Below are 14028 nucleotides of genomic sequence, written 5' to 3' on the forward strand. Positions count from 1 at the left end.
TGTGGGATAGTGGAATGTATATTTTTCAAATTTTGCCATTAATTTTTGATAAGCTACGAATCCCTTGTTTGATAAAAATTTGAAGGTCGTATGTTAAAAAGTACAGTGGACCCGTGGATACAGTGAACTCACGTCATACGCTCATTGCTTACCGGTCTCAAACTTGGCCGGATTAACATCTACACCAAATATTCGTGCTGCGCCAGCCGCCTTGCAGCCCATGATTGCAGCCAAGCCGACAGCGCCAAGGCCCCACACAGCGCAAGTGCTGCCCTCCTCTACACCTGCAGTATTGATAGCTGCACCATACCCTGTTGTGATTCCACACCCTAGAAGACAAGCTCGATTCAGAGCGGCATCAGGATTCACCTAAATGTACAGAAGAAATATGATTATTTAAACAACTGTTCAACCGATGGGCAATAATTGTGCTCACTGGCTTTCTATAGAACCGGTGGATCAGTCAAAGGAGCCATGAATTGTAACAACTTCATATAGTACCTAGGTGAATGCCTGGCGTTGCACGGGTAGTAAAAGTCTTTGCTAAGGACGTTCATCTTTAGTCAACATATAACAAAATACTATTCTAACTTTTAAAGTTTATATCGTGAGAAGTGTTTTATGCAGTTTAAATAAAAAAGACAAAAAATAAAAACAACCTCTAAGGTTTTCAAATTTTGTAAAACCACTGTAACTTTCCAACCTGATATCATGAGGAAACTGTATTGTGCAGGTCAATTAGATTGACAGAAAAATAAACACTATAAAAGGGTGCAAATGTGAAATAATTAGCAAGTAACAGCTAAAGCGAGTGTGTTTTGCTATGAATACAATAAAATATAATTTGGTAATGATACGATTAATACAAAGTGAGAAAACAAAATAAAAATCCTGAATATGTTGAATTAATAATAGCAATTTGTGCAAAAGTGTATAAAAAAATTACTGTTTCAGCAGAATCTATACATCGAAACTTTGAATACGACGATACTGGTACCTCTCGATACTGGTAGAAAATGTAAAAAGGAGATATTGAACTGTCTTGTCTGACCGAAAGGAGAGAGAATGTGGAGGCTATTCCTAATCGAGATAATGCAACCCGCTATAAGATAAAAATTATAATTATCCAGAAGTTAACAAGAAAACATAAGGAAAAACTGGAAATAGAAGTCCAGGAAAATACGAAAAAGCATCATGTCTCATAGAATTAAGAATTCACCGAGTTTCGATTATTATGCAATTTTGAGTGTGAAAACAGGAAAAGGGTGGGAAAGTTATATAGAAAGAGCGATGAATTGTAAAAGCTTACATAGTCAGATAATTTATATTGCAAACATGCGAGTGCAATCTTCGAAAGTTCAAGTCAGGCAGAAATCGAAAATTTAGCTAAAAAATATTAATAGCTATAGCTGGACATACCGAAAAACAGGCGGATGACAAACTTTGAGATTTTATAAATGAATGATTAAAGGTTGACTTGCAACAAAATTCACATTACAGTTATTTTGTATCAAAAGATTCACAATGACTTACACTGCTGTGTTGTGAGCGCAAAAATGTGGAAATCAGATTATACGCTATTAAAAGCTAAAAAACGAACAGTTAATCGCCGCCACTACAAATCCGCTGTAGATTGAAATCAGTTTATTTCTCTAACGTGGTTAATGCATTTGGTTATTGTTTGGGACACGTGATGTTCTCACGTGAATTAAGGCGGCAAGAAAAGGCTCGGTATAAAACTTCTCGTAGCCCTAGTTTATGATAAAAACTTCGGGTTTTACCGAAGAGCCTGTATCAAATATGGCTGCTCGCAACTTCATAGTTTTGTTTTGGTCTAATCGTCTAGTCGTAATCTGATCATGTGACCCATACGTCCTGCAAAACAACGGGAATAATTTTTGCCGCATTTTCCAACTATCACAGGTGACCAAAAAGGCTCGTCATGTTAAACAGAAAAAGATAGGAACTCCTTCGAGCAAAGGTTGGAGAATTGAACAAATTTTCACAGGAAGTTTTGAGATATCAGTGCTCAAAGTGACAGCATTAACACGACGATGAAATAGATGAGCAAAGACAATAGCCAAGGTTTTATTAAATGCGTGAAATTTATTTGTGAAAATATATCGACGAATGAAGTTGCATGAAAGTGTCAACAGAAGCCATCTCCTTCAACTACGTCCAATTTGAGCCGTTTTGGAACGAGATTCTAATCTACGTAGGTTTTGTGATGGCGGCGATGAACTGTTTGTTTTTGAACTTTTAAGAGCTATTAATGACATTTCCACATATTTTGCACCTACAACAAAGCAGAGCAAGGCATGGTGAATATTTTGATACAAAATAACTGTAATGTGAATTTTGTTGCAAGTAAACGTATAAATGAGACATGAACAGTAACATCTTTATATAGTAACAACTGACAAAAAGAAACATGAAGAGTAACGTCTTTATATAGTAATAACTGATTAAAGGAGACATGAACTGTAACATCTTTATATAGTAATAACTGATCGAAGGAAACATGAACTGTAACATCTTTATATAGTAACAACTGATTAAAGGAGACATGAACTGTAACATCTTTATATAGTAATAACTGATTAAAGGAGACATGAACTGTAACATCTTTATATAGTAATAACTGATTAAAGGAGACATGAACTGTAACATCTTTATATAGTAATAACTGATTAAAGGAGACATGAACTGTAACATCTTTATAGAGTATAACTGATCAAAGGAGACATGAACTGTAACATCTTTATATAGTAATAACTGATTAAAAGGAGACATGAACTGTAACATCTTTATATAGTAATAACTGATTAAAGGAGACATGAACTGTAACATCTTTATATAGTAATAACTGATCAAAGGAGACATGAACTGTAACATCTTTATATAGTAATAACTGATTAAAGGAAACATGAACTGTAACATCTTTATATAGTAATAACTGATTAAAGGAGACATGAACTGTAACATCTTTATATAGTAATAACTGATTAAAGGAGACATGAACTGTAACATCTTTATATAGTAACAACTGATTAAAGGAGACATGAACTGTAACATCTTTATATAGTAATAACTGATTAAAGGAGACATGAACTGTAACATCTTTATATAGTAATAACTGATTAAAGGAGACATGAACTGTAACATCTTTATATAGTAATAACTGATTAAAGGAGACATGAACTGTAACATCTTTATATAGTAATAACTGATTAAAGGAGACATGAACTGTAACATCTTTATATAGTAATAACTGATTAAAGGAGACATGAACTGTAACATCTTTATATAGTAATAACTGATTAAAGGAGACATGAACTGTAACATCTTTATATAGTAATAACTGATTAAAGGAGACATGAACTGTAACATCTTTATATAGTAATAACTGATTAAAGGAGACATGAACTGTAACATCTTTATATAGTAATAACTGATTAAAGGAAACATGAACTGTAACATCTTTATATAGTAATAACTGATTAAAGGAAACATGAACTGTAACATCTTTATATAGTAATAACTGATTAAAGGAAACATGAACTGTAACATCTTTATATAGTAATAACTGATTAAAGGAAACATGAACTGTAACATCTTTATATAGTAATAACTGATTAAAGGAGACATGAACTGTAACATCTTTATATAGTAATAACTGATTAAAGGAGACATGAACTGTAACATCTTTATATAGTTATAACTGATTAAAAGGGACATGAACTGTAACATCTTTATATAGTAATAACTGATTAAAGGAAACATGAACTGTAACATCTTTATAGAGTAATAACTGATTAAAGGAAACATGAACTGTAACATCTTTATATAGTAATAACTGATTAAAGGAGACATGAACTGTAACATCTTTATATAGTAACAACTGATTAAAGGAGACATGAACTGTAACATCTTTATATAGTAATAACTGATTAAAGGAAACATGAACTGTAACATCTTTATATAGTAATAACTGATTAAAGGAAACATGAACTGTAACATCTTTATATAGTAATAACTGATCAAAGGAGACATGAACTGTAACATCTTTATATAGTAATAACTGATTAAAGGAGACATGAACTGTAACATCTTTATATAGTAATAACTGATTAAAGGAAACATGAACTGTAACATCTTTATAGAGTAATAACTGATTAAAGGAAACATGAACTGTAACATCTTTATATAGTAATAACTGATCAAAGGAGACATGAACTGTAACATCTTTATATAGTAATAACTGATTAAAGGAGACATGAACTGTAACATCTTTATATAGTAACAACTGATTAAAGGAGACATAAACTGTAACATCTTTATATAGTAATAACTGATTAAAAGGGACATGAACTGTAACATCTTTATATAGTAATAACTGATTAAAGGAGACATGAACTGTAACATCTTTATATAGTAATAACTGATTAAAGGAAACATGAACTGTAACATCTTTATAGAGTAATAACTGATTAAAGGAAACATGAACTGTAACATCTTTATATAGTAATAACTGATCAAAGGAGACATGAACTGTAACATCTTTATATAGTAATAACTGATTAAAGGAGACATGAACTGTAACATCTTTATATAGTAATAACTGATTAAAGGAAACATGAACTGTAACATCTTTATAGAGTAATAACTGATTAAAGGAAACATGAACTGTAACATCTTTATATAGTAATAACTGATCAAAGGAGACATGAACTGTAACATCTTTATATAGTAATAACTGATTAAAGGAGAAATGAACTGTAACATCTTTATATAGTAATAACTGATTAAAGGAAACATGAACTGTAACATCTTTATAGAGTAATAACTGATTAAAGGAAACATGAACTGTAACATCTTTATATAGTAATAACTGATCAAAGGAGACATGAACTGTAACATCTTTATATAGTAATAACTGATTAAAGGAGACATGAACTGTAACATCTTTATATAGTAATAACTGATTAAAGGAGACATGAACTGTAACATCTTTATATAGTAATAACTGATTAAAGGAGACATGAACTGTAACATCTTTATATAGTAACAACTGATTAAAGGAGACATAAACTGTAACATCTTTATATAGTAATAACTGATTAAAAGGGACATGAACTGTAACATCTTTACATAGTAATAACTGATTAAAGAAGACATGAACTGTAACATCTTTATATAGTAATAACTGATTAAAGGAGACATGAACTGTAACATCTTTATATAGTAATAACTGATTAAAGGAAACATGAACTGTAACATCTTTATATAGTAACAACTGATTAAAGGAGACATGAACTGTAACATCTTTATATAGTAACAACTGATTAAAGGAGACATAAACTGTAACATCTTTATATAGTAATAACTGATTAAAAGGGACATGAACTGTAACATCTTTACATAGTAATAACTGATTAAAGAAGACATGAACTGTAACATCTTTATATAGTAATAACTGATTAAAGGAGACATGAACTGTAACATCTTTATATAGTAATAACTGATTAAAGGAGACATGAACTGTAACATCTTTATATAGTAACAACTGATTAAAGGAGACATGAACTGTAACATCTTTATATAGTAATAACTGATTAAAGGAGACATGAACTGTAACATCTTTATATAGTAATAACTGATTAAAGGAGACATGAACTGTAACATCTTTATATAGTAATAACTGATTAAAGGAGACATGAACTGTAACATCTTTATATAGTAATAACTGATTAAAGGAGACATGAACTGTAACATCTTTATATAGTAACAACTGATTAAAGGAGACATAAACTGTAACATCTTTATATAGTAATAACTGATTAAAAGGGACATGAACTGTAACATCTTTACATAGTAATAACTGATTAAAGAAGACATGAACTGTAACATCTTTATATAGTAATAACTGATTAAAGGAGACATGAACTGTAACATCTTTATATAGTAATAACTGATTAAAGGAAACATGAACTGTAACATCTTTATATAGTAACAACTGATTAAAGGAGACATGAACTGTAACATCTTTATATAGTAACAACTGATTAAAGGAGACATAAACTGTAACATCTTTATATAGTAATAACTGATTAAAAGGGACATGAACTGTAACATCTTTACATAGTAATAACTGATTAAAGAAGACATGAACTGTAACATCTTTATATAGTAATAACTGATCAAAGGAGACATGAACTGTAACATCTTTATATAGTAATAACTGATTAAAGGAGACATGAACTGTAACATCTTTATATAGTAATAACTGATTAAAGGAGACATGAACTGTAACATCTTTATATAGTAATAACTGATTAAAGGAGACATGAACTGTAACATCTTTATATAGTAATAACTGATTAAAGGAGACATGAACTGTAACATCTTTATATAGTTATAACTGATTAAAAGGGACATGAACTGTAACATCTTTACATAGTAATAACTGATAAAAGAAGACATGAACTGTAACATCTTTATATAGTAATAACTGATTAAAAGGGACATGAACTGTAACATCTTTATATAGTAATAACTGATTAAAGGAGACATGAACTGTAACATCTTTATATAGTAATAACTGATTAAAGGAGACATGAACTGTAACATCTTTATATAGTAATAACTGATTAAAGGACACATGAACTGTAACATCTTTATATAGTAATAACTGATTAAAGGAGACATGAACTGTAACATCTTTATATAGTAATAACTGATTAAAGGAGACATGAACTGTAACATCTTTATATAGTTATAACTGATTAAAGGAAACATGAACTGTAACATCTTTATATAGTAACAACTGATTAAAAGGGACATGAACTGTAACATCTTTATATAGTAATAACTGATTAAAGGAGACATGAACTGTAACATCTTTATATAGTAATAACTGATTGAAGGAGACATGAACTGTAACATCTTTATATAGTAATAACTGATCAAAGGAGACATGATCTGTAACATCTTTATATAGTAATAACTGATCAAAGGAGACATGAACTGTAACATCTTTACATAGTAATAACTGATTAAAGGAGACATGAACTGTAACATCTTTATATAGTTATAACTGATTAAAGGACACATGAACTGTAACATCTTTATATAGTAATAACTGATTAAAGGAAACATGAACTGTAACATCTTTATAGAGTAATAACTGATTAAAGGAAACATGAACTGTAACATCTTTATATAGTAATAACTGATTAAAGGAGACATGAACTGTAACATCTTTATAGAGTAATAACTGATTAAAGGAGACATGAACTGTAACATCTTTATATAGTAATAACTGATCAAAGGAGACATGATCTGTAACATCTTTATATAGTAATAACTGATTAAAGGAAACATGAACTGTAACATCTTTATAAAGTAATAACTGATTAAAGGAGACATGAACTGTAACATCTTTATATAGTAATAACTGATTAAAGGAGACATGAAGAGTAACATCTTTATAGAGTAATAACTGATCAAAGAGACATGAAGAGTAACATCTTCATAGTGTAATGACTGATTAAAGAATTAAAAAATTGCAGAGTGCTCATTACCAGGCTAGTACTAACAATTGAAGAGTGTTCATTACCAGGCTAGTACTAACAATTGAAGAGTGCTCATTACCAGGCTAGTGCTAACAATTGAAGAGTGTTCATTACCAGGCTAGTACTAACAAATGCAGAGTGCTCATTACCAGGCTAGTGCTAACAATTGAAGAGTGCTCATTACCAGGCTAGTGCTAACAATTGAACAGTGCTCATTACCAGGCTAGTGCTAACAAATGCAGAGTGCTCATTACCAGGCTAGTACTAACAAATGAAGAGTGTTCATTACAGGGCTAGTGCTAACAATTGAAGAGTGTTCATTGCCAGGCTAGTGCTAACAATTGCGGAGTGCTCATTACCAGGCTAGTACTAACAAATGCAGAGTGCTCATTACCAGGCTAGTACTAACAAATGAAGAGTGTTCATTACCAGGCTAGTGCTAACAATTGAAGAGTGTACATTGCCAGGCTAGTGCTAACAATTGAAGAGTGCTCATTACCAGGCTAGTGCTAACAATTGAAGAGTGCTCATTACCAGGCTAGTACTGACAATTAAAGAGTGCTTATTGCCAGGCTAGTGCTAACAATTGAAGAGTGTTCATTACCAGGCTAGTACTAACAATTGAGGAGTGTTCATTACCAGGCTAGTACTAACAATTGAAGAGTGCTCATTACCAGGCTAGTGCTAACAATTGAAGAGTGCTCATTACCAGGCTAGTGCTAACAATTGAACAGTGTTCATTACCAGGCTAGTACTAACAATTGAAGAGTGCTCATTATCAGGCTAGTGCTAACAATTGAAGAGTGTTCATTACCAGGCTAGTACTAACAATCGCAGAGTGCTCATTACCAGGCTAGTGCTAACAATCGCAGAGTGCTCAATACCAGGCTAGTACTAACAATTGCAGAGTGCTCATTACCAGGCTAGTACTAACATATGCAGAGTGCTCATTACCAGGCTAGTACTAACAATTGAAAAGTGCTTATTACCAGGCTAGTGCTAACAATTGAAGAGTGTTCATTACCAGGTTGGCACCACTAATCTGCAACGCCTCATATTTTCCTTCTAGTTTTCTCCAGCATTTAAGTTGTAACAACTGAAGCTGTAGGGGAAAATATTGAAAATCTTTCACCGACAAAAAGCCATAAGCAATAGGCAGACAATTACCTCACAGAACAGAACATGCAAAGCCAGTCTACAACAGGCAATATCATTTGCCAAGACCTACTGATACTTGCCTTTGCTAGGGATATCTCAGCCACCACTGTATACTGAGAGAAGGTGCTACATCCCATGTAGTGAAAAACCTCCTGTCCCTTGCAAGTGAATCTAGGTGTGCCATCGGGCATCACACCTTGACCCTGGGAAGACCTGTTAAATTCATAGTCAAGGGCGATTGAAACTCTGCTTCTCCCGGATTTATTGAGTTGCCATGAGCACTAGTTGCACAATGAGCAAAGATGAATTTACACTAATGTTCTTGTAGGTGCAGTTAGACTCAGATGTCTAGCGTAAGCTGTATACCCCTGAATTGACCATTTACGCAAGTTTCTGGTAGCGCTTTCATTTTGTTATAATTTAATTGGCTATTAGTAGAAAAAAGCACTTGACAGTCATATACATAGACCTTTAACTACTGCACAGACCAGAGTCTTACAAAGACAGCGGCAGGAGCCATTGAGTGTGTCATGGAATGAAACAAATTGGACTGAACAGTCACGTCAACAGTTGCACCAGGTGGCACCCTCCAGCTGAAACATGAAGTTCACACTAATCTCCCCAATTTACCAAACAGTTTGTTTGATGACCATGTGTCATTTTTATTTAATATCTCACTCTATTGACCCTAATTTTAAAACAGTAAAAATAAAGATGCTACATAATCAGAATCTAACGCATGATTCATCGGAATAAGAGACATGATTGGAACGAGTGAGGAATGAGACAGACATCAGTATAAATACGTTTGATTATCAGGTACATCTGGACTCAACATACAACATTAAAATAAGGTTATATACACAACTAACATAGTCCTGTTACATCGCTATATGACATCATCTGGCATTGCTTATGACATGATGCATTCCACTTCTTTACATCAACTGATCTGGAGAAATAATTTGTGCCTCAAAGCATGCGCTCGTTTTCCCTATTGTTATAGCATAATATACAAGAGCTAGCCTAGTGCTCATTTAAGCAGAAGAGCACGAGGAAGTGACAGCTACAAGCCCAATCAGTACAAGCCTCACCTGATCTTTTGACAGAGGTTCGTCTTCTTGCTTTTGCAGAACTTGCATTCATAGCACTGGGCAGTGTAGAGAGGTATGACATGGTCTCCAATGGTCACACTTGTCACACCATTGCCAACGCTCTCAACGATTCCACCTCCTTCGTGTCCAAGGATTACTGGAAACTTTCCTTCCGAATCATGTCCGTCCAAAGTGTACGAGTCAGTATGGCAAACACCCGTAGCCAATATCTGCAGAGACAAAACTGAACATGACAAATGTTATGTCCTAGTAGTAACAAACCTAGTAGTAACAACCCTAGTAGTAACAACCCTAGTAGTAACAACCCTAGTAGTAACAACCCTAGTAGTGCCATTAAACTTGATAATATTCATCCTAACAAGCAGCGTTAAACTTCTCCAGACTTGGCATGTATTCTTGTCAGCAATTCCTACTAGTAGTCTACTAGTAGTCTAGTACTCTATCTATTTTGCTTGCTGCATGCAGAGGCTGCTGCAGTGTTTAGGATCATTATTGTACAAACAACGACTCTGTGGTCTTGGCTAGACATGACCGAGCCCATTGGTAGGGAACCTCAATGGTCTGAGGCATGCTCATTTGCAAGAACAAGAAATTGGTTCCTCATTAAAAATTATTCTGCTCTTGCAGTTTCCTGGCCCTTTGCACAGGGAGCAATTCAAGGTCACATGTCTTTCCTGTCACCACCAGTGGCATTTCAAGGAATAAAACTCTAACCTGTGGTTTAGAGGTTACCCACTCTAGACCAGCTCTAGATTAGGGCACATAAAGCCTGGTTCCCATATTAACTGTGATACTCCGGCGGTAACTTGCGCAGCAAAACATTTGCGACGTTAGGCTCAGCATCATATGTTCACATATAAGCTGCATTGCTAAACATAATCGCGTAATCAAATAAAACGCTCGCTAGCCACGCCGTTTCTATAATGGTGAACTTCACCCGTTATGCATTTCGGGAAGGTTTTGCCCGCAGTCTTTTGCGAAATTTGAGCAGCACGAAACTATTGCGATGCTGCCAGTAACTACCAGCGGTCCCCGGTAATACCGTTTCACCACTAATAGCCCGCGGTGCTGTCACCGGTGCTTTGCGACGTATATGGGAACCAGGCTTAACGCCTTCTAAAAGCGTAATCTGCAGAGTTAATAGTAGAATTAAGTTCTACATTCTCGCACACAAAGTCTCAATAAAGAATAACATTGCCGTCATATGTGCAATGAAATCTGTTGTTGAAGGGAGAGGGCATGCTAACTACCACAACCACTAACGATAGGATTCTGAGAAAAAGCTGACTAACCTTGACTCTCACTTCTCCAGCTCGTGGAGGAGCCACTTCAATGGTTTCTAGGCTTAGAGGTTTCTTAGGTTCCCATGCAACAGCAGCCTTACACGAAATAACCTAGTGAAACATAGTCAACAGTTTATTTCATTTTGTGATAGCAATTTAACAGAACACTGCAGGAAGCCAAAGCACTTTGAGAAGCACAGCAAATGAGAAGTTCAAACAGGTGCTAATACATCAAGCTATGAAGCTTCATGTCACTCAAGCATTCACTCTAGAGAGAAATTACGAGATTAAAAAGGAACAACAACTACATGTATAACTGTTGGCCTAGGTATAAACTTGGCTACAAAATCCTGAGCAAATCACTAATGCACCAACTTCCAATAATATATTTTATAAATATATTGCACTAGAAGGACATTTCTTTTATGTCCATCTATACATTAGAGAAATGCATTTTGATTGAGGCTGGGTGTTTAAATCTTGTTCATATGTCTGATTTACACCGATGTCATTTGTATGACGTGCGATGAACTTTGCCCTGCTATGCAAGCTTCAGGTAAGGCCACACGTAATGAATTATTCGTTCAATCTGACCGACTTCACAAAATTCAGATTTATTCGGCTAAATATCATAGAATTATCTGAGCTGTGCACGCACACCAAATTCGTCATCGAAACGCTTTCAGTTGGCTAATCAATTTTTTAGCGAGTACGCTTCTAGCAGCTTTTGCAATTGGTATAGTGCAAGACACGTACCACGACACACAATATAAGCATCAGCGCAATAAGACCTGATACATACGATGCAACTACCTAGATGCGGTAGAGATGGCAACTGTTTCTGCAACAGAACTTTTGCTGCTTAAAAATACAATTATTGTTATTAAAGAAAAGAACTTATAGTTTTCAAAGCATCAAAAAGAAAATACTGGGTACACCTGAAAAATCAAAAAAGACAATGTCATGGAATATTTCAGCACCTAATACAAGAGTTAAGAAATGACGAAGTGAGGTTTAAAAAGTACTTTATAATGACACGGCTAATTTTGACCATTTGCTGCCGTTGATAAAACCTCAAATAACTAAAGCGGACAGTAATGAGGCAAGCTATTGAGCCAGAATTGAAGCTAGCTGTGACTGCACCAACTTGCGGAAGGTGCCAGTCATACTTCTATAGCTGCCCACTACAGATTGGGTAGATCGACTACATCGCAAATTATATATGAAACTGTGGAGGCACTCTGGAATGTGGAGGCCAATATACTTCAAAGCTCCATCGAGTATAGAAGAACGGAAAATGATTGCTTTTTGGGTATGTTTCTACAATACTATCAGGAAAATCCTGTTCATAACAATTTTACGAAGTGGAATATACATGTACATCTTTATCATTTTACCGTTGTAACTTTATGTAATATATTTTATAAATGGTATACTAACCAAAAGGTTAAGTTCAAGAAATACTCTTGTGTACTTTTCTGAAAAAAAAGATTTAATTTGGATCAATTGCTTTGCTCACTTATAATTTGGTAGTTTTGCAATCGATCTCAAATAGAATTAGTTTTGAGAATTTTCTAGTACATAAATTTGGTACCAGAAGGGTAGAATGGCAGATAAGACGCTATCAATAAAAGTAAACTACCCACAGAAATATGACATCTATTCAAAATAATACAATTGTATTTTAAATTATATTAGACATAAAACTTAAATCAGCTATAAAATTTAACATTGTTATGTACTATGTGCAGTGTGTAATACTTCATAAATGGGCATGTTCATAAATAATGATGGGACATTTACAGTTATTTGATGCCAACTACACACGCACATTTGCTCCCATTATAAAATTCTTTGAATTAATTGATGCAATATTTTCTTGGTTTTCAGATAATATAAAATTTACTGCTTTCAAAATAGTAGTTCCGGAGCTATGAGGTGCAGCATGCGTGAATGATGGGACATCACTAATTGTCCCATCATTATTTATGAACACGTCCAAATATATAAACAATCTAAATATGATGTTGCAAAAAACAATATTCAAAATAAAAGTAGCTACTTGGGGTTTGGAGATGAGAGCAATTCTGTGTACATCTGTACATCAGAATCAGGAGTCGAGGTGGGTCCCTCGCTCTGATGTGGTGAGGCGAACACACAAGAATAGGTGAGAGGTGGAGGCGGCGAAGCTAATGGCGAGTGGAGTGTATGAGGGAGATCTTAAGGATTTGAGGTGGAGCAGAGGTCGAGCTGAATAATGAAATTGAGCACTGATAAGGCCCTCAATGCTTTTTCGAGCTAGAGGCTGTTGATATGGTGTGAGTTGCCTCATCCTAGTTGCTAAAGACATGGCATAACAGAAGTGTTCATCATGACTTTCCTGTCTATTTAATGTTCCGTCTACAACATACTTGCCAAGTCTCCCGGTTTGGCCGGGACCCTCCAGTTTTTTAAGTCAGTCTCCCTTTTGCACAAAATTTCCTGTTTTCTTCCAGCTTTTTAAATAAAAGTAGTGGTTTAATTTTTTACTTGCCGTTTTTCCTTTGTTTACTAGTTGCGAGCCCTCATCATCACACAAAGTTACCAACCATGAAACAGATCGCTATTAAACCGTATGTTTGCCATAAAACCTGGGCTATTTAGATTTAGCAACATTGATGTCTAACGATTTGCTCTACAGTTTTTCATCAATAAACAAAGAATATACACGGAGCTGTGACATATCGTTGGCAAACGACCATGACCTCAAATTAATAGTAGAGTACCTGAACATTAAAAAAAATCGTGGAAGGGCCTCCTATGTAGGTACTAATGAAGAAAAAAAACTTCGCAAAGTAAGCTAGGCTTCAGATTCAACTACTACATTTGCCGTCAATCTCACGCTTTTTTTCTCAACTA

The 14028-nt window shown here is 34.3% G+C and overlaps 1 protein-coding gene across 1 annotated transcript in view; it reads right to left on the minus strand.

The window, feature by feature from the left end:
- LOC137385394 (alcohol dehydrogenase class-3 chain H-like) overlaps positions 1 to 14028 on the minus strand; it is a 53305-nt gene that overhangs the window by 23100 nt on the left and 16177 nt on the right. The window contains exons 3-6 of the mRNA XM_068071846.1: positions 11140 to 11241; positions 9827 to 10056; positions 8813 to 8945; positions 153 to 369 (exon numbers count right to left, since the gene is read on the minus strand). Of these exons, the coding sequence (XP_067927947.1) occupies positions 153 to 369; positions 8813 to 8945; positions 9827 to 10056; positions 11140 to 11241 (682 nt within the window). The remainder of the gene's footprint in view (positions 1 to 152; positions 370 to 8812; positions 8946 to 9826; positions 10057 to 11139; positions 11242 to 14028) is intronic.

The sequence above is a fragment of the Watersipora subatra genome, chromosome 1, assembly GCF_963576615.1.
Source record: "Watersipora subatra chromosome 1, tzWatSuba1.1, whole genome shotgun sequence".
Classification (NCBI taxonomy): domain Eukaryota; kingdom Metazoa; phylum Bryozoa; class Gymnolaemata; order Cheilostomatida; family Watersiporidae; genus Watersipora; species Watersipora subatra.